This window comes from Sparus aurata, chromosome 4 (genome assembly GCF_900880675.1).
Source record: "Sparus aurata chromosome 4, fSpaAur1.1, whole genome shotgun sequence".
Classification (NCBI taxonomy): Eukaryota; Metazoa; Chordata; class Actinopteri; order Spariformes; family Sparidae; genus Sparus; species Sparus aurata.
In genome coordinates, this window is record NC_044190.1 from 5,695,907 (window position 1) to 5,722,047 (window position 26,141).

The 26,141-nt window shown below is 41.1% G+C and overlaps 1 protein-coding gene across 1 annotated transcript in view; it reads left to right on the forward strand.

Moving 5' to 3' along the window:
- Positions 1–25,566, forward strand: part of ddb1 (damage-specific DNA binding protein 1) — a 69,921-nt gene extending 44,355 nt beyond the window's left edge. Inside the window, exons 16-27 of the mRNA XM_030414802.1 lie at positions 3,472–3,679; positions 3,934–4,029; positions 5,093–5,204; positions 6,602–6,725; positions 8,474–8,638; positions 9,183–9,277; positions 13,674–13,844; positions 15,678–15,787; positions 16,544–16,713; positions 20,734–20,836; positions 22,429–22,552; positions 24,872–25,566. Coding sequence (XP_030270662.1) covers positions 3,472–3,679; positions 3,934–4,029; positions 5,093–5,204; positions 6,602–6,725; positions 8,474–8,638; positions 9,183–9,277; positions 13,674–13,844; positions 15,678–15,787; positions 16,544–16,713; positions 20,734–20,836; positions 22,429–22,552; positions 24,872–24,955 — 1,562 coding nt within the window. The 3' untranslated portion in view covers positions 24,956–25,566. The remainder of the gene's footprint in view (positions 1–3,471; positions 3,680–3,933; positions 4,030–5,092; positions 5,205–6,601; positions 6,726–8,473; positions 8,639–9,182; positions 9,278–13,673; positions 13,845–15,677; positions 15,788–16,543; positions 16,714–20,733; positions 20,837–22,428; positions 22,553–24,871) is intronic.
- Positions 25,567–26,141: the final 575 nt, after the last annotated feature.

Consider the following 26,141-nt stretch of genomic DNA (forward strand, 5'->3'; position numbering starts at 1 on the left):
AGATTCTCAAACGTCTCAGGCTGAAAAGAGCCTTCAGGCAGGGTGAACGGCAGCTGTCTGACAACATGTTCCTTGTTAGAATATTATTTCATGGAGAATTGCAGAACTGCCAGATTCATAGTTGGATGTAATGATGGGAAAACTTTGCAGCCTTAAGAACGTAATGCTGTGAGTTTGAGTGAAAACCTGCTGTTTGAATACCAAATATATTTTATTGATTTAATTAAACCCTGTGATTTTATAGACAGAATACCTCAGACATTCAGATGGATTACTCAAGGTTTTTTCAAGTTCACATTGAAATAGAAATTTGTTTGAGTGACAGTGAGAGAACCTGGTGCAGTTTTAGAGAAAATGTAATATAATGTATAGGTCAGTGCTTTATTATGAACATGTTATTGAATTTCCATTAAACGTGACCAAGTGTTTGTCTATGCTGTCAAATATAGTTCCTTAAAGGTCCCATATTGTATAAACACATTTTCTCTGGTCTCTACATATATAAACTGGTCCTCCCTGAGCCTACCAACTCCCAGAATGAGGAAAGCAAACGATTCCTGCATGGTCTCTGCAGCCCACCCACTGGTAAAACGGCGCTCCTACAGGCTGTTCAGAATTAGCTCCTTTCGTTACGTAACGAAAGGAGTCATTTTCATAGGGAGGCCTCCTCTGCGCGATGATAGGAGATATCTGAAAGGGGGGCATCCATCCCTGCGGTGAAGTTTGGTGTGTCCAGCAGTAAGATAGCAGTGTTTCGCAATGTCGTCGCTCAGAGTTAAACATGCAAATTACTCTGTTGTTGGTTGTCAAAATCAACATCAGTGCCTATATTCTGTCCCAGCTACAGAACAGCTGGCTGCAGTTCATGTTAGCTTGTATGTGTGTTAACCACTTGACATCGGATTGCTTCAGTAATGAGGGTCAGTACAAAACTGTCTTAGCATCGTCACTGACCCTCATAAAAGGGTCAGTCCCACCCATACCGGACCCAGCAACTGCCTCGAGCCACAGGTAAGTGTCACCATATTTTGACACCATTTACAGTTGCCTACGAGTATGGTGAAGTCAGCTGGAAATTGGTTAACTAGTTAGCACCGCTTTGGTCCGCTATGGATTGGCATTTGAAGCGAGTTTAATATTAATAATATAACGAGGGAGCTTGGTTGTCACTGTAAAAAGTCTGGAAACATGTGCAGACTAGAGACAGAGATGATGCGAACAGTGTCCAAGAGTTTGGAGACTGTTGGAGACAAACACAGCTTTCGCTAGCTGTAGGCTATTGGCTACATGGTAGTTAATGTAACAACACATACGAACAAACTAAGTAACATATTCATACACACTAACCATTCTGAAACATCCTGCTGCAGCAGCAGAGTCTGTATTTCTTCAGGAGCCTCTCCTTCTGGGTCCGATTCTGGGTCAAACTGGTATGGTTGAACAAGAGCATCTCAGGGAGCAATAGCGTTACATCCACTGTAAAACATTAGCGCATGCTACCGCTAGCGTAAGCGGCATCCTCTCCCTGAGAGGGGCTTGTAGCAGGCAAGGCAGGCGTTGACAGATGGAGCTCATTAGCATTTAAAGGTGCAGGCACAGAAACAGCCTGCTCTCAGTAGAGCTCACTTGAGCCACTTTTAGACAGCTGAAATTCAGGACAACAGATGGGTTTGGGGCAATGCATTTCGAATACAGTGTTGTTGGACCTCTGACAGCTGTGTGAAATTGATGAAAAACAGTATAATATGGGACTTTTTAAAAGAAAGAATTGGAGGGAGATAAGACTTGTCAAAGATTTGAAATCTAATCGGCTAAGAAAATTGAAGTCGGCGCGTCCTTATTAACTTTTTCATCGGGTTAGACATCCGAGCAGCAAGGTTTTTGAAGCTACAGCTTAATGCAGGCAGCCAATCAGAAGCCATTTGGAGTCTTGTTTGTGGCCACCTGCTAATTGATTTGGGCGGGCTTTTGAGCTGGTACATTCTCCAATCTAGTGACCAGCTAATCTCTAACTGTATGTATCTGTTCGCTGTGAGGTTATAAACAGGAACTGTACAGGAGACTTTTGTTGCTTCTCTGAAAACTGCCTGCCTGCCGTGTCTGGAAACAATACTATGAGCAGTGACACTGAACCAGTAACCTCATGTTCTTTTTGAATGCTGCATTAAGATCAAATAATTCCACCATGTTGGACTGAAACAGTAATACGGTGGTGTAGCATTGCTTGCCAGAATGTATTATTATTTAGTATTGGTGGTCACAGTGAAAGTGGCCCCTCCTGACCTTTTGTCTGTAGTGACTCATTTAACTCCATCCTGCACTTTGTTTTATAGCTTTATGGTGCCTATTGTCAGTGACTCCCTGTCTGCTGGATGCTCAAGTCTTTCTAATCCACAGTCCAGTTTGTGATGAGAGCTTTCTGTTCTTACTCCAAACACGATAATAGATGATATCACCGAAATGACATCACCTGGTCAAGACACCCAGGTGATGTCATTTTATGTAATGAAAAAAACACAGAAAATAATCTACAGCCTCTTACAGGCAGTGTTGTTCTCCCTGTTAGGAGCAAATTAATGTTGACATATAAAAGCTGTGTAATAACCCTTTAATTGATGCATTATGAATTGCTGTCTCTTCCAGCTGAAGATGGGTCGCTCTTTTGACTGTTTAAATGGATGCATGGGTGGGAATACTCTTTTTTGTTCAACCTTATGGGGGCATTCTATTAATATCTGTTAGATTTGAAGAATAAACATGAACTCAGTGGTTCTGGAATTGGATTTCTTTCTCATTACTCACCATGACAACTAATATCATTACCTATTTTAATGTAGAGACTAAAGAAGGCCTTTTAACCCTGTATTATGATATAGATGTCTGCATGTAATTATTGCTTGGTCTGTAGTTTGGTCAACTACATAATACAAACAAAAGCAGCAAAGTCTCACTTGAGAAGCTGGAACACAAGAATGTTTGACATTAGTGCTTCAAAAAAATCACCAGGTCTCCAACTTCAACTCAGTCAAAAAACCCTCTGCACCAACTGAAGTCAGTGAATCATGAATGGTATATAATGAGGTTGTTCAGTGTTCTGAGAAAACATCTTGTTCAAACACAAAAAGAATATTATTCTGTTTAAATGCACTTATTTGTTTCACTTATGCAAAGTGTGTTAATGTCATCATCACTAAGACATAATAAGACTACAAGTACACAAATTAAACTTAAAACTTTAATCACTGAGCAGAGAAACATAAGTAAGGCATGAGCTTCCATGGAGGGCAAACCAGAGCAAACCAGTCATATTTGAAGATATTTAGAATTAGACAAATATTCTGCACACAAGGACAAACTTTATTGGCTGAGGGCACTTACCAGTCGCTCTGCTGACCCAAACAATGATTAGTGCACCCACATTTCATCCTGGTGTTAACTTGGTTTGTGTTTCAATCTTTTTTCTTCCCCCAGGCGCCCTGAGTGAGCGTAAGAAAGTCACCCTTGGCACCCAGCCCACTGTGCTGAGGACCTTCAGATCCCTGTCAACCTCCAATGTCTTTGCCTGCTCCGACCGACCCACCGTCATCTATTCCTCCAACCACAAGCTGGTTTTCTCCAATGTCAACCTCAAGGAGGTCAACTATATGTGCCCACTCAACTCTGAGGGCTATCCTGACAGGTCAGCAGCAGAGCTTTGACTACTGGTGGTTAAAATAAGGAAACTCAAACTTGTGTGTTTTATGATTTCTTCCCCTGTGCGTTGAAGAGCTCACAAACACAAACTAAACCTTGTTTTCTTTTTTAACATCGAGCTATAAAGCCGACTCCCATGTATTCTCTTCCAGAAGAACATACAATCTAACTTTGTTTTTATTTGTAGAAAGTGGGTGTATTTCCTCCTGACTAAAGCTGCATCTTGATTTCTTCTCACAGTCTGGCTCTGGCCAACAACAGCACTCTGACCATTGGCACCATTGACGAGATTCAGAAACTCCACATCCGCACTGTTCCCCTCTATGAGTCTCCAAGGTCAGTCACCTTGACAACCCAGCTAGAATTGACTTTTCAACTAACATTTTACACAGACCATCTGTAGGCGAGATGAGATAAGTTGAGATAAAACTTTATCATACCTGCCAAAGTGATAAAAAAAAAATCAACATCTAAAATTCACATAAAAAAAAAATGACATTACGACTGAGTGTGTGAGAGCCTTCAGAAGAAGAGAGGATGAAATGATGCCTGACTTCAGTCTGCGGAGTGGAGAGGATGAGCAAGTGAGATGGAAGGAAAATGTCAATAAAGGGGAGGGTCTCGCTCAAAGTCGAGGGACATTTGTAAGCGTATTTCTTCATTTTGGCAAATTTTTCGTCCATTTTCAGTGGCAAACTGAGCAGAGGGTTTAAGCGAGCTGAGGGAAGAGTGACGCATATCTGAAAGGATCATTGTTCACCAAGCGCTGGGTTGTGTTGCCTGGTGGACGACAGATATCTCACACTGAAACAGCCATTTGTATGAAATCCAGAGATTAATGAGAGAAACAGGAGCACAGTGGGACAAATGGTTAAAAACACGGAGACTCCTGCTCAGATCGGGAGTGTTGGTTAGTGTGCTTTATTGATTCTGCCATGGAAATTCAGTTTTTACAATAGTTCAGAAACAAAAGGGGAACTACGAGATTGAGCAGGAGATATAAATGAAACAAGATAAAGCAAGACAGTGAAATACAAAATAGAGACTCAATTTACTAGAGCTGTTCTGTATACTCAGTAGTTGCAGCGCTGGTTTAAACATGCATCTTTGACAAACACAGACAACAATGCAGCTTCATGTTTGCTGTGATTCAGATGACCTTCTGCTGTTTGATTTGTCAGTTGTCTGTTTGTGCTCAAATGTTTAAGAGACAGCCATTTTTCAGCCTTGTTAAATAAGTGATCAAAAGGTTGGCTGTTGTTCAGTCAGAACAGTCTCCTAGGGCACCTTTCTTTAGTTATCCTGTGTACTGTGTCATGTTCACCAGGCCTTCCTTCAGCTAGTCTCACTCTTCTCCCCGTGTCTATCTGTCTTTCTCCCTCTGTTGACGATCCACCAGGCGGATCTGCTACCAGGAGGTTTCCCAGTGTTTCGGGGTTTTGTCCAGCAGGGTGGAGATTCAGGATGTGAGCGGCACCACATCTGCCGTTCGCCCCAGTGCGAGCACTCAGGTACTGTAGCATCATGTTGCGTTTGGATAATAAACACCTGGGGGTTTGTTTGTTTCTCACTCTCATCTAACCAGGCATGCTGACTAAGAAAATCATCTATAACATTAACTGGGAGCTTGTCAGGAAAACTCGTGTTTTTTCCTGTCAGATACTTCACAGGTGTACTGGAAGTAGATTTTCTAAACCAGGACTTGCATTTTATTGTTGTTGTGCCCAGTTCCATTTACTTTCATGATTTTTCGCAAATATTAAAGAGAGAAAAACATATATTCAAACCTGTATCAGCTGAGCATTGGTATCAATACAAATTCTATCGACAAAAAAGATAAACATTCACTGACAGCAGTGGATTTCATCTGTTGGTGCGCAGGCACCTTCATGAGCTTGAGGCTGATGACATCCCTGCCATCAGGTCGTGAGGCTATGGAAGTACTGGAAAACTCTCCTTACCCAGTACGTTGTTGTGTAGTGGGCTAAAAAACTTCTGAAGCAGTTATTTGAAAAACATCTTTTTTATGTGAAAGAAGGAAGGTTGTTTTATAACTGTGTGAAAGAATGTGTGCTCAATGAAAAATGTTCGTGTACTGAAGGACTGAAACACTTAAAAACTGGCACAAAAGTAAGAATTGATTACAACACAAAATAAACAATTAAAAAAACATCAGCAGCACCAGCCCAGAACTTCACAATCACTGCATCCCTTTTTTTTAGTTTTTTTTGTCATTTTTACCTGATCATATGCCCTCCAAAATTATGATTTGTTTTATAAAGTGTAATTATAATTACATTTCTGTAATATATTACCTTATTTTACGGTTTTGGTTCTCCTCCAGAGACGTGTACGCTGTGAGAGAGTGTCGGCCATTTAGAAAGCGTTGCATCTCCTTGAGCTAAATCTGGCTGTTGCGAGAGTTCAAATCAAGTTCAAATGACATTAAACATAATCATCTTTTGTTTGATTTGTCATCAAAGAATACTGACAATGAGGATTCAACTGCCAGGAGAGCAAAGCAGGAGCATAATTTAAAATAGATTTGTACTTGGAGAGAAATCAGAAAGTCCTTTGAGCCAGATCTACTGTGACAGCATGTGTTGTGTCCACTCAGCTTGGCTCTGCAGCTTCCCCAAGGGGACAGGTGAGTGCTGTGTTTGTGTTTGAGTTTACTGCTGCAGCTCATGACTTTGTGGAAACAAAGCAGAGCCAGAGCCTCACACGTGATGACCAGAAAGATGTTTACCTGATTTTAAATGCTGCACATCTGGTGCTGCAGATGGTGCCGACTGTGCTGTTGAGTTCCTGCAGAAATCCACATTTGAATGAGTTAATACTGTTTATTAGGTTGCTCTTAGTCTCTGCCTCTCCTCATGTCCCATCTCATAAATACATATCCTTGCAGGCTCTCTCCAGCAGTGTGAGCTCCAGCAAACTCTTCCCTAGCAGCACTTCTCCCCACGAGACCTCCTTCGGTGAAGAGGTGGAGGTTCACAGTCTGCTTGTAGTGGATCAGCACACCTTTGAAGGTGAGACAGCTGGATGTGCATTTACATTTGATCTCATGGAGGTGGTGTTTCCACATAGAGCTTGTGATGGCAAAACATCAGCTCAGTGAATAACCAGGTCAATGCAGAAAACTCTTTGGTGCCAGTGTTCATTTATCAAGCGATCGTTTTGCCAAGTGGGATTTGAAAATGTGTGCACAAATCAGGCCAGCTTGAGTTTATCTGTTCATCATCTTCTATTTAATCTAATCCACCATTTAAATATTTGTCAGTTACTGTAGGTTTTTTATTTTTTTATTTTTTATTTTATTTTATTTTTTAACCAAGATATGTTTTTATTAACATTATTACTCAATATCTAGAACTCACACAGGCGCTTTATGGATTAACTGAATAATTGAACGCATCGAGGCGTCATGCAGATCATTTCCATGGTGAAGCCTACCGAATGTGGCAGGTTTTTGCTCCAGTCTGTTTTGCAATGCAGATTTTGCTGCGCCAAGCATTCCTTTTAAAGATGCAAGAGTTACCACCTTTGCATAATTTAGGGTATGTTATATGTAAATGGTATGTAAATATGGAACTGGTTCAGTCCGTTTTGTCCACAGCTGTATCCACTTTATAAGCGTGCGATCAGGTAACAGCTCATTTAGATGTTGTGAGATTTTCATCAATCAGGAGGTGAAGACATTCATAAGCATTAGTGTGGTATGTGCACTATACATGATTCCCACTGAGCATTGAGATCACTGATCTGCATAACTGCCCTCTTTTTAAGAAGAGGAATGCAGGTTGATACACAAAGTGAAGTCAATCATTCGGTTACTGCTACACCACCGAACACTGCAGTTGTTAATGACAAGGTTGGTTTGTTATGAGCATTACTGTCTCTGTAAAACAACAGTGGCTGTGTCAAATCAGTTTTAATAGACACCACATTTTCTACATAGCTTGATGTTATGGAACATGTGATCCATTGCTGTACCTTTTTACCACGTAATGTTATGAGCTGGCTCCACATACTTATACACATACACAAAGGTAAAAAGAAATGTGTTCACTCTGGACATGATAGTAAGGACGATAAATGAATAAAGACTCTGCCCTGATGTAATTATGCAGAATACAGTGACATGGATATTGTAAGTAATTCTATTTTATAATGTAATCTTGACAGTTGAACGCCTCACACTGAGAATGTGGCTACTGTCGCTTAAAAGATGCTTGATAGGTAAAGAAAAACAAGCAGTCAGACACACATGGAACTCGTAGACTAACCCCAGAATCAGCCAGAAGTTATTTTGAGGAGAAAACAAAGGCATATAGTTGAATTATTACACAGACTATCTATTCTAAGTGTCAGTCACTGTTTGCATACAGAGTTGCTGGTTCAACCTTGACAGTCATACTTGTTAGAGTTGTGTATGCACACAGTTTTCCTCTGCATAATGGGAAGTTGTGGACACTTACTTTGTTTTTTTTACCTGTGGCGTCCCCAGTAGCTAACATAGTAGAACATGTTCACAATGTACCGAGGCTCAATCTGTTCCTGCCCATCAAGGTATATAAAAATGTTTCACATAATCTGGCTGAACTACTGTGTACCTGACCACTCACATTTCATGTCTGCCCTGCAGGATTTGTTTTAGTGATATTAGTGTGTTCCTGAAGGACAGTCACGAAAAAAAGAACAGATAAAAGTAGAAAATCTACAGAGAGATGTGTTCTGCTCCTCTCACACGAGGTGTGTGTGTTTGTATCTCTATTAGTTCTCCATGCCCATCAGTTCCTCCCTAGTGAGTATGCCCTCAGCATGGTGTCATGTCGTCTGGGAAAAGACCCTTCAGTGTATTTCATCGTCGGCACCGCCATGGTGTACCCAGAGGAGGCTGAGCCCAAACAGGGACGCATCATCGTCTTCCACTACACTGACGGTCAGTAGTCAGGCTTCTCTCTGGATGCTCTGCTCTCAGCAAACAAACACATACACAAGTGCGCTTTCTTTTCTTGTTGCTCAGCTTCATCCTGTTGTCTTCTCATCCAGCTCACTTCGCTTTACTTTCTTTATCCTTCACCCCGGTTCATTTCCTCCTCCCAGCCTTCTGTCCTGTTGTTTCACTAACACTTTGTCCTACAATGCTCTTGTTTCCCTCCTCACTTAATCATTTCTTATCTCTTCTTATCAGACTTCTCTCCTCTCACCCCTACTGGTCCCACCTCATTTTCTTTCACACTCTGTCCCTCTCAAGGTGCATTGCATGCCTTTCAATTTTTCTTCTTTAGCTTTTCATTCCACCTTGGCCTTGTCTCACCTACTCTTTTTCCTCTCTTCCATCATCTCTCTCATGGTTACCAAGAACTACGTTATCCTCTGCCTCACTTAAATCATGCTTGTGCGAGTTAAGGTTGACATTGAGCTTGCTACTGTGAACATAAACTGAACAGACAGACTGACAGACATTGTGCTCTCCCCCACAGGTAAGCTGCAAACTGTGGCTGAGAAGGAGGTGAAAGGAGCTGTCTACTCTATGGTGGAGTTCAATGGCAAACTGCTGGCCAGCATCAATAGCACAGTAAGTAATGCTAGAGTTTTCAGCAAGACATCAAAAAGGACTTTCCAAAAAAAAAAAGCGTTTTCCAGCTGCAGTTCAAGTGAAGAATTCTTCGAGACTTGAAAGGAAATGTAGCTTAAGAAATATATGACTATAGATACAATGATACTTTAAATCCTCAGCCCCTCAGAAGGTTCTGACTCAGTGCAACTCCACAGCAGTAAGTTATTCACCTCAGACATCATAGTTTACCTTCTGGTCAAGGAATTGAGTCAAGCATGTCTTAATACAAGCTCTGTTTTCTGCCCGTATGTCAGAACTCCTCAAAAACACATATTTGGACCAAATACCTCTATCTGTGTTAAAACATAATGTGCTGATGTCTAAATTAAATAAAATGCAAAATATTAACACAGTGAGGTGTTTGGTGGATAATCGTCAGTAGTGTGGATGTAATGACCGGGCAGGTTAAGTATTAGAACAAGTACAGCACATACGTTCAGAAACTTATATCACTTTACTGTAATGCAGCCTTTAAAACCAGGAGAAGATTTTAAGATAATTGTTTAAAAGAGAATATCTTTTCGAATGATAACTGTAGAATAAAAGGCCAATAATCTGACTGTGTCGACACAAGTCAACCTCCGGAAGACTTGATAAGAAGCGCGTAATCTGCTCAGGAACAAGCGTGCCTCCTCACTCATGACTGATTATTCAATTATCCAAGTAGATTTATCCCATGTGGATTGCTGCGTGAACTTGCGTGACATACAGTGTAAAAGAAATAGCCTCCCCCTACTGTCCTATAATACCACGTTCATCCACACTGAGCTATAGATCGGATTAAAAGGATTAAAGCTTGAAAAGGCATCTTTATTTTAAGATGTATCAAGAACCAAATAGTTGCAGGTGGAAGATTGCTGGGATCACACGGCACAATGACTCACTTCCCACTGCTTAATTTCGTTAACATTTTCTTCAGTGAATTGAACTTTAAATGCTTTTGCTCTGAATGACTTGAGTAATAATTCAAAATGGCTGTTAGTGACTAAACCTTTCCTTCTGGGTGCAGCTGCAGCTGAATTAAATCACAGAAAATGTTCACATTTCAAACATCAGTCACAAACTTTGCTGTGTTTTATTTTGTGTCAGATTCTCTGAATTAAAGAGCAAATGTTGGCCTCTTAACTCACAATTACAATCTAATCCATCACAGAAGTGATGTCAATTTCCTCTTTGTCAGCAGCCTCACTACAGCACAATACAACACAGTGACGAGAACATGACATCAGTAGTTTGTGTAATGCCTTTTTAAATGACTTTTGTACTAATCAACTGGACACAGCACACTGTTCATTGTTCTCTGTCATCTGATATTTTCTGGGCTGTAAAATGGTAAACTCTTCATCACTGTCACTCAGAAAACTAGATATATTGATCAGAGCTCCTTCATCTGAGAGTGGAAGGTTTTTTTCTGAAAATATAGGAAATTCTCAATCTGGAGTGGAAATGAACAAAAGTTTGACACAAACAGAGGAAACGGGTTCACAACTATCAGGTTGTTAGACTCTGGATAAATGACTTCTCTTGGCCTTATCTTGATCTGATTCACTATATTTCGACGGTTTATTCATTTGTTTGATATGAATACAATAAGTTGACACATCAGTATCACATTGATAAATATATTTGGTACACAAACTCAATGTTGATGTTAAGTAGGTCTCCGCAATTAACCAGAATATACACCATGAGAGCTGCATTGTTTTGTAAGCTGAAGTGTTTTCATTAGGGTTTCATGAGATGCCCAGGCCTACAAACCTTGTTCTCCAGAAACATGTTTGTTTGGTAGAGACCCCAACAAATGTCACATCATCATGATTTTAGTAGTTTTTTTCAGTGAATTTGAAATTTGTGATGCAAAAATCATCATTCCGACTGATTCCACAATAGTAGGATACATAAAAATAGTTGCAATATGATTTATTTACTATATCACGCAGGCCTAATGTATAGACGTGTCTATATTAAAGGAAAAGTTTGACATGTTGGGAAATAAGAAGATCAGTGCCCCTCTCATGTCTGAACGCAGCTACAGCCAGCAGATGGTTAGCTTATGTCTTGGCCACACTACAGACTCTCTAAATCATACGATCACTGTGCTGTGAACTCCACACAACTTTCTGCCCTTTAATCTGGAGTCTTGCAGTCATTATGCTTCACATATTACAGAACTGATCAACAACAGGAGGTTACACACAACAAGGTCACACACAGTCGGGACATAGATGTGACAGGGTTCAGACAATCCAGGGTGTTGGTCTGAGTTAGGGGATGGTTTACTGTGCACTGGCAGCAAGTATTGTTTTTTGGACTGAAACCATGAAACTGGGGCTTGAGACTGTAGGCTATTATTGTGCCTGCTCCATACTAATAGATGCTTGATAAAGGCTGGGGTGCATGAACAATAGAGAGGGATAGGGAGGTATGCTTTCATTGGCTGTAGCTTGTCCCCTCTGCACCTCAGCCAGATATCTAACCTGCTAGGTATCCAGCAGATGTCGGCGCCATGCTGGCGAGCTATCCCCGACCTTCTGGATCACTGCCTCAAACAGTTTGCACATACAGATCGTTGTTCATGGTAGCGCACACCGGTCCACCTCTAATTTGGGGCTTTTTGTGGGTAAGTGGAAGATCAAGGCGAAAAAACTAGTAGGATAAACTTGGCATTAGCAAACAGCTAGCTTGACTCTGTTCAGCTGAGTAAATCAAACCGCTGATCAACAGTTATTTCACATTTGTTTTGATCCAAAACTAAAAAAAAAGAAAAAAAAGACAACTAACTTTTTTTGGGTGTTCTGTTGTGTGTGATTATTTCTTTGCTACATGTAATAACTTCCTTTGGTGTTTTTTTGCCTTTACTTCTCTACTCACATCATAACGGACACACCTACTCTGTGAAGCACCTTCTCCTCTGTTCTCCTTCTGGTTTTGATTTGATTTGATATCTTGATATATTTTGGTATCTATCTATGTCAATGCAGACCATATTCTGATACGCGAATTTACAGAGAATTTCTCATATTTCCCTAAAGACCATTTTATTCATTTTATTTATAAAACATTTACAGTACATGAATTAAAAAAAAAGATTCACATGATTCAAGAAAATTAAAAAAATAGATTACTATATTGCATTTAACTTGGACTTAAATAGCAGAGATCTGCAGCCAAATAGAATCGATAAGCACACAAATCATTCTCTTCCCTTTTAGAAAATTAGGATAAAGTTTCCTGCTGCGCAGCCAATACATAAGATTAGTTTGAGAAATGAGAAGGATGCAGGTGAATGGATGAGGTAAGCTGATGTACAGTGATATAGATAATGAGAGTGGTGAAAGGAGGAGGATTTTCTTCTTATTGAAGCATTAAAAAAACCTTTATTTTGTGGAGTACCCTCCATGTAAAGATTCAGCCCAAAGATGCTTCACATAAAAGTATTAAAAGGAAGAAAAAAGAAAAGTAGAATATTAGAACATGCAAAAAATGAAGTGGAAACTGAAGTAAACAAGTTAAAGTGTTAAAGAGGTCATATTATGCTAATTTTCAGGTTCATACTTTTATTTAGGGTCCTAGTAGAAAAGGTTTACATACTTTAATTTTTGCTGCAGCGTCGCTCACAGAAGCCAGTCACGACAGTAAGGGCTCCAAACGAGGCAGCAGTGAGGCAGTGCAGGAGCAACAATCCCTTTGCTTTATGGATTTTGGGGCTTTTTCACTTTGCAGACCAAAATGCTTCATAACACAACAAAGGAAAGGCAAAAATTCAAAATGCACAATACGACTTCCCTTTAAAAATGGTTAGAAATGTGAAAGCCACGTGTAGGAAATATAACTAAAGATAAAGATACGTAACATTAATTGAAATAAAAACATTGTGCTTTTGATTTCCTCAGAAACAAAGAACCAACTGAGCTACTCACTCACTTTAAATCTTTTTTGTTCCTCAGGTCTGAACTCTGACATCCCCAGATTTGTGATGTCACGGTACCTTTGCCGCAGTGTTCTCAACATCAGTCTGGCATCAATTTAATAGCAATTAGATTCAGAGACACAACTTCATCACTCACTCAGCCAACAACCATTTTTAACAATTATTGGAAGGTACAGACTGTGTGAAATGGTGAGTGTAATTAGCTGTTAACAGGTCATGTAATGTGGCAGCTTATAACTCAAACTGTTAATCAGCACTTCAGCCTCACACTCACTGAGCCACATCTTATCCAGAGTGATAGCAAAGTGGAACTGTTGTGTCGGCCAGTTCATCAAACGCTGCTGCTGCTACTAATTGCTGCTCCTTTACCTTTGGCAGCCGGTATGACAACAAACAATCACTCAGCTTCACTGTTTGTTTCAGGTCCGTCTGTACGAATGGACAGCTGAGAAGGAGCTGCGGACTGAGTGTAACCACTACAACAATATCATGGCCCTTTACCTGAAGACCAAAGGAGATTTCATCCTGGTGGGAGACCTGATGAGATCTGTCCTGCTGCTGGCATACAAACCCATGGAGGGCAACTTTGAAGAGGTGAGACGTGAAGAGGATTTAGAGAAAACAGCACACAGCTGGCAATTAGATCTATTTCTCAAATTAGACCTGAAAAAAACAAGTGTTCACAAGTGTCCAGAAAACTCCAACATTGCTGCATGGCTTGTTGTGGTACCAGCGTAGGCTTTAGTCGCTATGTACACTGGTGACGCAGGAGAAATATAGATTATCATCCGCTCCAAACAATCACGCTGTCAAGTTCACAGAATGTGTTCTCGTCCGTACTGCTCTCCTAGTAGCTGCTCTGATGCGCTGCGGTTTCTCTGGACGTCGTTGTTGTGTGTTGCACTGTAAGTGACACAAAATACATGTTGAAATCCGATGTGAGCAACCAGAGTGTCCAGACTGAGGCGCATCTGTAATCTGATCTGAAATGCATTTCAAACCATCTCCGAATGTGTTTTGGATCTGATTTGCAAAAATCACATTTTATGTTGTGCTTTGATGTCCAGATGCTTCTATCCATCTGGACACCTGTGCTGGTCTAAATGTCACCTGTAGAGCACAAGTCAAACTGTGTGTTTTGTGTGCGTGACAATAGATACAAGGATTTTTGCCTTCAGCCGGCGCTGCTGGTTGTTTTTTTTCATACTCTGATCCATCAAACAATTTTTTGTTTGGTCCACACTTGGCATTTTTTGATCTTCTCTTGGTGTTGCATGTTCTTTTTTTCTCTCTTCAAAGCATTGTCGCTGGCACAGACCTCCTAGCCTTTTGACGAGCGATGTGTTCAAATTGATTTGTGGTAGAAAGATGAAGAGATTTGACGACTAGTCACGCACACTGTTTGAACACATGCTGTGCTGCTTTGTGCCTTGGAGAAGAACTATAATTTATTGAGAAACAGTACACACCTCACTGTACCCCGGACATGGTTTGTACCTGATGAAAATAGTCAAGATGTTATTTAATGCTTTGCTAAGACAATTTTCTCCTGGCTCTAGCTTTGTAGTAAACGCACAGATATGTGATCAGTATCGGTCTTCAAAGCAAATATGTGGATGGTGTGCACATCTGACCCCTGCTGGGTACAGCTGCTGGATAAAGAAGCAGCAACAAAGGAGGAGGAGACGCTTTCTGCACACTGAAATTCTCCGACTGCCAGGTTTTCATCAGGCAAACATCCATGTCCACACTAAACACACTATATACAAACCCAATATATGTACAGAGGGGTTGTTTTGTCTTTATATACAGCCTTTTAAAGCATTTTTCTTTGCTTTGAGTGGCATCGATCTTCTCATTAAACTCGGCAATAAAGCACCAATATGTTTTCTTTAACTGACGGATTGTGATGACTGTCTGGCAGAAACAATGAGTGACGTGGTGTCCTCGGTCTATAAAGGTGTGCCAGATCTAAAAGTTTAGCTTCATTTTATCAAGATGATTGATGTAATTTACTTCACCTGTTGATCCTGTTATTGTTGTGGTGTACTTCACCAGCAGTGATGTGATGCAGTAAGTTACAGCACATATTATATGGATGCCGAGCGGTGTTTGTGTGGCTGCTGATCTGATCACGCTGCTCACAGTATGCAGCCTGAAGCGAACCTGCACAGACAGAACCAATGTCTCAGGGTGTTGTAATTATTTTCATTTTTCAGTATGTGAATTTCTTCAAGGCTATTTAAAAATTCCACTGCCCTTGTACTTGTACTTATTGACTGTGTTTCGATTCCGGCACTTGTTTTTGAGTCAGCACCTTCCTTCTCATATATAATACAGTGTTGACTTGGAGACAAGAAGCTTGCTGGTGTTCCCTCTGTGTTCTTTACCGTTTTATCCAACTCACTCATGTTTTTTTTTTGTCAGATTGCACGTGACTTCAATCCTAACTGGATGAGTGCAGTTGAAATCCTGGATGATGACAACTTTTTGGGGGCAGAGAATGCCTTCAATCTGTTTGTCTGCCAGAAGGACAGGTGAGAAAACATAAGATCTTAGATAATATTTGATATTTGATATTTTAGTGTCCAGAGCTGCTCCTCTACAGCCAAATTGACCGAACGTTTGTGAATCACCTCCAGTGATTATCCACTGAGATCAGTGTTGTGTGATTATTTGGCTGCTCCTCCTACACTCAGACCATTGATACTTTTTTAGAACAGCATCGTCGACACCAATGTGCTTTAATATCATTGTCCTTCCATTTGTTCTGGGAATTATGAATAATCACGCCACCGAGCTTTTATCTGCTCGGCTGCGTTTCCCACTTTAGTCATTTTCTGTTAGACAAGTGTTGATTTCATGGAAAAGGATGAAAGATGTGCTCTGAAAGTGAGAGTGTTACATTTATGCCACCCCTTATCATCCACCTAATACATCAGGTCGGACCGCTCAATGCTTTTGACCTTTATTTTTGTATCACATCTCTCTCCTGTTGCGCTCTCCACCTTGCCTCCCTCTTTATTCCCATTACCTCTCTATCACTCTCTGACCTTTTCCAACGCTTCTGATATCTCCGCCCTGCTTGTTTTTTTCTTGCTTAATCAATCAATCATGCCCCTAAATATTTCTTACCTTACCTTTGGACATCTTTTTCCTTTCACTCTTTGATTCAATCTCTCCTCCTTCTGTTGGCTCCTCTCTCCACATCCTACATGTTTCATCCCCCAATGTTTGTAATCTTTCTTTCTCCCCTCTTTGTGTTTCTCTCCCACCGTCCTTCCCACGGTCAGTGCTGCCACCACGGACGAGGAGCGGCAGCACCTTCAGGAGGTGGGGGTCTTCCACCTCGGGGAGTTTGTCAATGTCTTCTGCCATGGCTCACTGGTGCTGCAGAATCTGGGCGAGAGCTCCACGCCCACCCAGGGCTCTGTGCTCTTCGGCACCGTTAACGGCATGATTGGTAGGATGATTTCACACTCACACAAGCATTTACACTCAAAACACTTGAGTTACAACCCTGCTGTGGTGGACAGCAAAACACAAAACACAACAGATGACCTCAGTTGTTCCAATTCACGGTTTTTATGGAATATTTCTGCATTTTAAGAATCCACTTCTTTGCGATGTTGCCAAGAGTTAAATCTGAAGAACAATGATTTACCTTACATCACTGCATGATAAGTTAAAAAGGATAAATGGATGGCTACACCCAGGAGTCAATTAGCTTAGCTCAGCTTAACTTAGCTTAGCTTACCTTTGCTTAGCATAAAAACAGGAATGAAGAGAAACAGCTAGCCTGGTTTAGTCCAAAAGTAACAGAATCCACCTCTTTGCACCTCCTATAGTTCAGTAATACAAACATTGATTCTTGTAGGTTTAATATGTTCTCTTACTGAAGTGCTGAATTACAAACTTGGGCTTTAACAGCATGTTGCATTCTTTACTCTTTCTTGGCAGACAGTCTACCGGTTTCCTCTTGTAAGTGCTCAAAGCTAAGTAACAGGATGGTAAACTAAAAACAACTTTTTCTTTCTTATCTCTAATAATGTGAAGCCAACAGATGTTTGCTAATTTTTTATTTATTTTTTACATTTTGTGGATCCGCTGCTGAGAGTTCTGCCTCCACCTTGATTCAGTGGAGGTGATCAGATTCATTTATTTATTTATTTATTTATTTTATTTTATTTTATTTTATTTGTCAAGTTCACAGCATCCTGTGTATTCGAAGGGCACTGTCTCTAGTGCGCAGGATAATCCCCAGACATCTCTGTGGACAGTTTGACTTTCAGTGGAATATATTTCAAAGAGAGCGCAGTAAACCCAGTGAACATAAAATGTGTTTGATCGTAAACTCCTGTAAATAATCTCATGAAAAAGTTGACTTACATTCGGCATTTGCAGGAACATAATGTGCAGTGCCACCGTCTCCACCTTACAAATGCTCACAGATGGTTTTCATTTCCAGCTTTTCTAATAATCAGCTGTCTGCAGTAACAAGACCAAAGACCAATTAGGGAGTAGACACATTTTTGTCAAAACCATTTATTCAGAACTAATGTCTCCATGTGAGAAAGGAAGGAAGAAAGGGGTGAGACATCATATTTTTACACCTCATTACTCAGATTTAAACTAGTAACTTTCAGCCTGGCAATAATGATGGCAGAGATGAAAAATAGCGAGTGCAAATCATTTGGACACAACAGTCATTTACACCCTGCGCTTCCACAGGATTAACACAGCGTGTTATTTCACCTCAGCACCGTCTGTGATTTGTTCAAAAGTCTCTCAGGAAAGTTTAGCAGGAAATGAGAACCATTGTGCGTTACCGTAAAAACTTTCCACATTCGCCAATAAGACATAACGGGCATGAGTGTGTAATGAAGAAGAATACCCCTGCTAGTCTTATTGCTCCTCGAGATACTGTGATATATTAGATGTTTCTGGGAAGAAGCTGTAGGCCCTGTGATCATTCTAACTAAAAAGAAACCAACAAGTGGACTAACCGCTAATAAACGTGGAAAACCAGACAGATTATCATTCTGGAACTGATGGTGACAGATGTGAGAACAGGATTTCTAAAAATGTCATCTAATGTCCAATGAGTTTTCCAGTCCTGATCAATCCTTTTAACTTCTGATGTCTCACCCGTTACTTTCAACATACAGGAGAGAGTTTGGGCTGGCGGTGAGATAGACAGACAGAAATGGACTCTGTGTCTTGTTAAAGCAACTTAGTGTCACCAAGAGATGAAACCATTTGAAGTTCCCTGATTTCGGACCCCTTCCAGCCTGGACAGTCACCTCAAAACACCTGATAACTTTCAGCTTCAGTCTTCAATGTGAAAATGAGGCCATTGCAGGGGCATGTTTACAGCATAATACAATGTACATAATTGTGATAAAAAGTGAAGAAAAAAATCACAAGTGTATATATATAATAATTATAAAATGACCCTTAAAAGTGCTTGAAAAGTGCTTGAATTTGACCTTAAAAAATGTGTACGAACCCTGCCATTGGCTTGTTAAAACTTGTTTGTATCTGTTCCAGTCTATCAGCACTGTGAACATCTCTCAGTCAGCCCTCACTACATTTAAAAAGAAACCACTGTAGGTGGCTTGAGTGTTTGTCGGTCTCTGATCGGTACAGTACATGTAAAACTTTCTGACTGCTCAGCAACTTCTGTTATCAGCTCCAGGAAAAAAATTTGTCCAATTTAAAACACATTTGAACATCCTCATGATGATTCCTGAAGAGCTATTGTCCTCTTCTACTGTCCTCTGATTTTCACGAAAAAAGGCGTGGTCATCTCGCTGCAGTGGGAAAAAGTCAGCTTCTGTTTTTAGCGAGTTTACCTGTGTTAAAATAACCTACATTTTTGTTAAAGTTGTATTTGTTCATATTGCTTAATGATTACCTTTCAATTGATGAACTCCGGGTTTCTGACTGTTGGTTATTATTATTACGCCCTATACCGCTTTGACTGCAGTTTTGGAAGCCTGAACATACCCAAAAACTCACCAAATTTGGAATATACGTCACATATGGCGAAAAATTTGATAATCTAATGTCGTTGGGCGAGGTCATGACCTGCGGGCTCTGTAGCGCCCCCTAATGTTCAGCCCCGCCTCCCACAAGTGCGTAGAAGAACGAAAATCAATACGCAGATTCCTCATGACCAGATGCACAAAAAATCCTCTTGGAGCGATACCGTCACTCCAACAGGAAGTCAGCCATTTAGATGTGTGGCGGCGTTTTTGTCCAATTCATGCCTACTTTGAAAATTATCTTGTCCTAGAGCTTAAACACCACAGTCTTCATATTAACTCAGTAATTTTCTTCATGCCTTGAAGAACAAAAGTTATGGAAATCATTCAGCTGCGCCAAACTTTAGTGGGCGGGGCGGTGGAAACCATTTTTTCCTCACGCCGTCAAGCATCGAGGCTTTATAACTTCAACATACAATTTCCTATCCACACCAAACTGCTCGTAACTGTCGAGGCTGTCTCCCCGAACAAATCTCAGCATCAATACTTAGTCTGCCATTTTGCTTTTGGCCGCCATTTTGAAATATTGCCAATCTGCGTACTTAAATTATCTCCTCCTACAGATGTAACACCACCGACTTCAAAGTCACTCAGTAGCATCCTCTGACCTTGAAGATGAAAAGTTATGGAAATCTTTATCCTACGTCATACCTGTTGGCCACAGTGGAGCGGTCAATTCAAATCCTTCGCCGTAAAGCATCGTGTCCTCATAACTTCTTCATACAATGTCCTATCTCGACCAAATCTCTTAGGAATGCAGAGGGAGTCGCCCTGATGAGATCTGTGTAGTCATGGGGCGTGGCCGTGACGCGTGGGCTCTGTAGCGCCACCTATTGTGATGCCCCGCCTCCTACTTGTAACATAGAAGGACGAAAATTGGTACGCATATTCCTCATGACCGGACGCACAAAAAACCCTTTGAAAATTATCTTGTCCTAGAGCTTAAACACCACAGTCTTCAAATTAACTCAGTAATTTTCTTCATGCGTCGAAGAACAAAAGTTATGGAAATCATTCAGATGCGCCAAGGTTATGTTGGCGATGCGGTGGAAACCATTTTGTCCTCACGCCGTCAAGCATCGAGGCTTTATAACTTCAACATACAATTTCCTATCCACACCAAACTGCTCGTAACTGTAGTCACATGTTTACGCCTATTTAAGAGGCGGCTTTTGGAAAATTACGCCTCCGTTTTAGAAAGACACGCCGGCACATTGCCGTCCTTACCTTGGAGCAAATGTGCAGCCTTTTCTATCTAAAAAGGGCTAATGTCGAGCTTTTTATATGGCTGTTGTGAAGTCTTAAAGCTTCTGTCTTCTGTCAGTCTGATGAGAACAACATCAACCAGCTGCTGCATTGAGCTGTAGATCTGTTCTGATCATGCCTTAAAAACAGAGGGTTGTACTGACGTGTCTTTCTGTCTGTCTGTGTGTTAGGTCTGGTGACGTCCCTGTCTGAAGGCTGGTACAGCCTCCTCCTGGACCTGCAGAACCGCCTCAACAAGGTCATCAAGAGCGTGGGCAAGATCGAGCACAGCTTATATCCTTCTCATGTATTCACAGGGTCACAGTGGCAGAGCGAGCTGCACTGACCACTGTGGTTGTGTTCTCTACAGTAAACCCTGTTTGTTTAATCCAGTCAGTAATACTTCCTTTGAATGTGTTTGGTCGACATCTCATGTGTGGAATAGAATCAATGTGGCCGCTCCGCTCTGCTCTGATTCAAGACCTGATAACAAAAATGAATTAACAATGTTAATAACTGATTGATGAATCATCAGAACTAATCAGACATTGCAGCAAAAAAATGCTGGTCTTTCCTTCATTTGAGTTCAAGCATATTGTCACGTTTTCTCATAAGTGCTGGTGGACATGAAACATTCAGCGTCAGGGTGGAACAGATTCTGTCACACTGCACAAAATACGACACATGCACAAACATTGCGAGGTCTGCCAAACTGCTCCATCATGTTTCTATTACGTGTGGTGCTGCAGACAACATCATGCTGCCAGAAGTGAGCTCCAGCAGGGGAGCAGAAATACTCTGCAAACATGTTGTGGATAAAGAAAGATTTGCTAGAAGAGTTGTGGCTCCAGAAACGGGGCACTATCCAGGCACAGTTAATGGACCAACCCTCCCAGCTGTGTTCTCCATCACCGCCCTGTGCTAATCACTGAGATGCTTGATTGTTCTAAATCACTCAAAGCAATTTCAAGCAACAGTGCCGTGGGTTACAGTTCTCCTGTGAAAAAAACATCTCTTCAGATTAATACCACTGGTGAGAAGAGCAGCTTTAGGGGCATGTGAGAAGCATTGTTCTCTATTTTGTGACACCTTCTCAGCTAAATAGTTAATTGTGAAAATAATTGTCAGAACAGTCGGTATGAAAATAAAAGAAATGGTCCAGCTTGTAACAAGGATTTAGCAGATTGACTTGTCTTTTATAAAGCACTTCTCTAGTCTACTGACTACTCAAAGTGCTTTAAACATTGGTCACATTCATCCTTTAACACACATTCATACACTGATGGCGGAGGCAGCCATGTAAGGTGTCGACCTGCTCATCAGGAGTGATACAATGCTTCACATTCAAAGCACCTTGGGTATTTCTATGCTCAGCTATTCACAAACACTCACACACCAGTGGAACAGCCGTGGGCCCAAGGACACTCTGTGATTTGGCCGGGGATCCTCGGATCAAACCACTGACCTTCCAAACCTGCAGTCATTTTTAAGGAATGTTGTGGATTAAACATGATAATGTGAGAATTCAGGAAACTAAAGGTGATGGCCCATACATACATACATACATACATACATACATACATACATACATACATACATACAACCCTGAAAAACTGATGTTTTATGCATCATAAATGTAATGCTTTTGCAAGCTGCTGTCGAAACACCAGTTCTCTATAGGCTCAACAGCATCGAATACTGGATCCTGATGGATTGCTGGGCCCAGCTGCATTTTCCTCTGAACTGTGCTGTTTTTTATTAGACTTCCCACACAGTTCTGTGTGTTTCTTGCCTGTGCCTGAGGTAAAATATGCAATATTGTACCTAAAGTGCAATCCTCAGGTGAAGCAGCAGCCTTGCATTGATTTTCCTTGACTCCGTGGCACCTGGAGGTCCTTCCACACAGAGCGTAAGACAGAACAGGCCACGGGATTCATCGACGGGGATCTGATCGAGAGCTTCCTGGATCTGGGCCGAGCCAAGATGCAGGAGGTCGTGAGCACTCTGCAGGTAGGAGCTCATCTTCCTCCAGACTCTGATGCTACCTGTTGAACCTTTTTCTGTGCGTCTCTTTCATCCCTATATTCGTGAGAGAAAGTCTGGCTAAGTTCTGTCAGAATTGTGAACCCACTGAGTTGCTTCATACTCTAAAAGGAGATTAAGCACAGAGGCATTAAGCTTACTTAACAGCTTCCTCATTGCAGGGTTGCTGGCTCAGCTTGTGGTGACCTGTTATGGCCACAAATCTTAAAGATCATTTAATAACAGCAAGACTTAAGCTTGTTATACAAGCCCAGACCTCCACTCTGATAACAAGCTTATGATGCTTCTCTCAGAAACGGCTAGTGAAGAATTACACCGATACCGAGCTGTTATTTTTGCATTTGGCTGGAAGCGATGTCGAACCTTCAAAGATCCTTCCATACAGTTGCTCCTGTGCTCTGTGGTTGAGAACTGGGAATAACTTTCAAAACATTACTTTTGGCAGAACAAATAAGCAAATTCTGCATGCTGTCTGTCTTTACTGTCGCTGGATCTTTAAAAGGGATGACACTTTCAGCTCATACACAAAGACTGTTCCCTGTTCGCCTCTCAAGACCAGCTGCTTAAAAACAGTCCAAAATATGTGGAAGCCTTCTTTGCCAACTTCTGTTTAAAGCCAAGATTCAACACAAGCTGGAGCATTACTTTAAATACAATATGTGGCAGCATCAGTTGTTCATTTGCATCCTTGTGAGTAAATGCACTTTGAAACAAGCAATATGCTAAAAACAATCAAAATGTAATATGAATCACAGTTGGTTGAAATGATCATTTCTGCATCACAGTATCCATTTTTCACTGAAAAATTATTAGATTCATGCTGATGTGACGTTTGTCGCGGTCTGTACCAAACACAGTGACATCTGGAGAACCAGATCTGTTGGCTGGGACATCACAGCGCTGACTTACTTCATTACAGTTGCAGCTTCTCACTATTTGGATACTGCTCTTATATCGATTATATTTCAATGAACTGATGCATCATATTAGATGCAGCAGAAACTCAAGTTTGAGAACTGTCCAATGTTTGTAATTTTCTCACAAATGATCTGAACTATTAACCCATAATAAAACATAGATTGCAGTTAGTTAGTTAAAGCTAAACCAGTCTGTGCAGCTCCCTGAAAAGTCAGTGTGAAAAAGCCCAAAACAACCAGATGGTCAATTCTTTTAGAGCAAGTGAGTAAAGTGGATTTAATACAGAAGTTTTCACAGAGCAAAGTCACAAAGAGTTGTCAAAGACACCAAACACACACACACACACACACACACAGCAGACAGCATGAGGGCCAGTTTGAATAAATGAGAGTGAATAAATCAGCAGATTGCAGAACACCAGTCAGAGGAAACAAACCACTTCAGCCTTTGCTCTGTACTGAAGCTCTGAGCTCAGCGGTGCCTTCAGGCTCCGTATGTGCGATGGGCAGCCAGTTTAAAGAATATGAAGTAGTTGTTATGTGAGACGTCCTGCTGCACCTGGTCAACAGCCTCGTAGCAGAGTTCTCCACCTTTTGTAGACCGTCCAGAGATTGACTTGCTGAGACAGGTGGAGCCGGCGTTCTATGAAAGTCTGAATTATCATTTTGGGCTCAAGTTGTGATACCACAGATCTGAGTTTGGCAGCGTTTGCTCATTTTGATGGACAAGAACTGATAATCCTCTTTTTCTCATCGCCGATAGGTAAAAATAAGTGTATAAAACCTTCTTGTTGTGGCCGATTCCAAAAACATAACTGATAATTTCACGTGTTTGTATTTAAAGATATTCACATGTAGTTTGAATTGAAGTGCAGATCAAACAGGGTTATTGCTCCTATTGAATGCAATCTGTGTTCTGAGGGAACAGTTTCAGACTCCCTGGTTGTGCTCAACTTAACTTTCATTGCTCAAACAGCCACTGAGGTTGTAAAGTCCCTGAACGTAACGTGGATTAATAAAACTGTCTCTATTCATCAGGTAGAATTTCACTGATAGGATGAATAGCAGATACTATAAATTCCCCAATATCAGGCTGATAGGTATCATTCATCCCTTGCGTCTCAGAAGAAACACAAATTAAATACAAAAAAATCAATTTGTTTAAAAAGAATTTTTTTTAGGTTAGTTCTCAAACATCACATTGAAAAACATACATCTGATGCAGCTTTTCAAATCTTTACAAAAGGGACATTGAAGACTGAGTGCATGTTTAGGTGCCTCCCTCTGTGAACACACCTGTCTGTACCGGTTCACTGCTCCATCTACAGGCTCTGGTGGAGTCTCACTGTTTGATGTCTTTCAATTCCAGATCGATGACGGCAGCGGCATGAAGCGTGAGGCCACAGTGGACGAGGTTATTAAGATTGTGGAGGAGCTGACGAGGATCCACTAACCTCAACCCCCAGCCGGACCCCTGCTGAGCGAGAGGAGGGTCCTGAGGAGGAGCGACGGGCTGAGCTGCGAGAGGCTGAACATGGCTTGAGTTTTGCAGAATTGTAAATAATTATAAATAAACAGTGTGTGCATGTTTGTCCTTCAGACTTCAGTGATTTGTAAACCGTTGAGGCCCTGAAGGTGCTACATGATGGGTGTAGCAGTCTTCACTTAGACAAGTGTTGAGCACCCTGAAGTGGGTAGCACCCTGTTTGACAACAAGACCAAAGTTAAGACATTGGTCTGAGTGTGTATGTGTGTGTGTGTGTATGCGCGCATGTGTGATGTGTGTGTGGAATAGTGTGTGACTATAAATGGAAGAACCCAGAGATTTTCTTCATCAAAAACCTTCTCTGGGATATTTGTGACAGTTCAGGCAGGTTGAAGGTCAGCAGCTCCTCGACGCCCAGTTTGACTCTGAACCATTTACACTTTTCAACTTTATTATTGAAGTGTGGAGGAAACACACTGTACGAAAAACAAAATGAGGAAGATGATAGATTTATAGCTATTTTGTCTTTGTGATGTTTTCTTTGTTTATTCTAATAAACTTTGCTTTAGTACTGTCAACACTTGAGAGACTGAGTTTGTCAGAAACGCTGCTCGTCTGCTAGTTACTGTTTTAAAAATCAATGTGTGTGTCAGTTTGGAGCCACGCTAGCTGTTTGTCTGTAACTCCGTCCACTACGTTGCTCCAGACTGAAATATCTCAACAGCTGCCATGATACTTTCAGACATTCAGGATCCCCAGATGATAAACTCTGCTGCTTTTGGTTATTCTCTGTGTATAAGGGGCCCTCGTAGGAACTGAGGGGAGACACTCTGGATAGTCTAAGGTTATGAAGTTGTAAATATGTGAGAACACATTCAGAAATTAAGATTAGGGTTAAGCCTCCAAATTAATCAATTAAGGGTTAGAGTTTGGGTTAACCCGCCGGCCGATTTGGCAATAAAGAAATATTTGGGGTTGTAGTCCAGAGCCGCAATAAATATCAGTGTCTGGTGTGATGAGGTTGATCCAGCCTGTGACGTGAAGCTTTGTGCTTCCTTGAAAATTTACAAGCATTTCTTCGTGTAAAACAATCACCAGTTATACTTTGACATCGCCTGAGTTCTTAATACTTTTATATTTTTGGGTTTTCTAT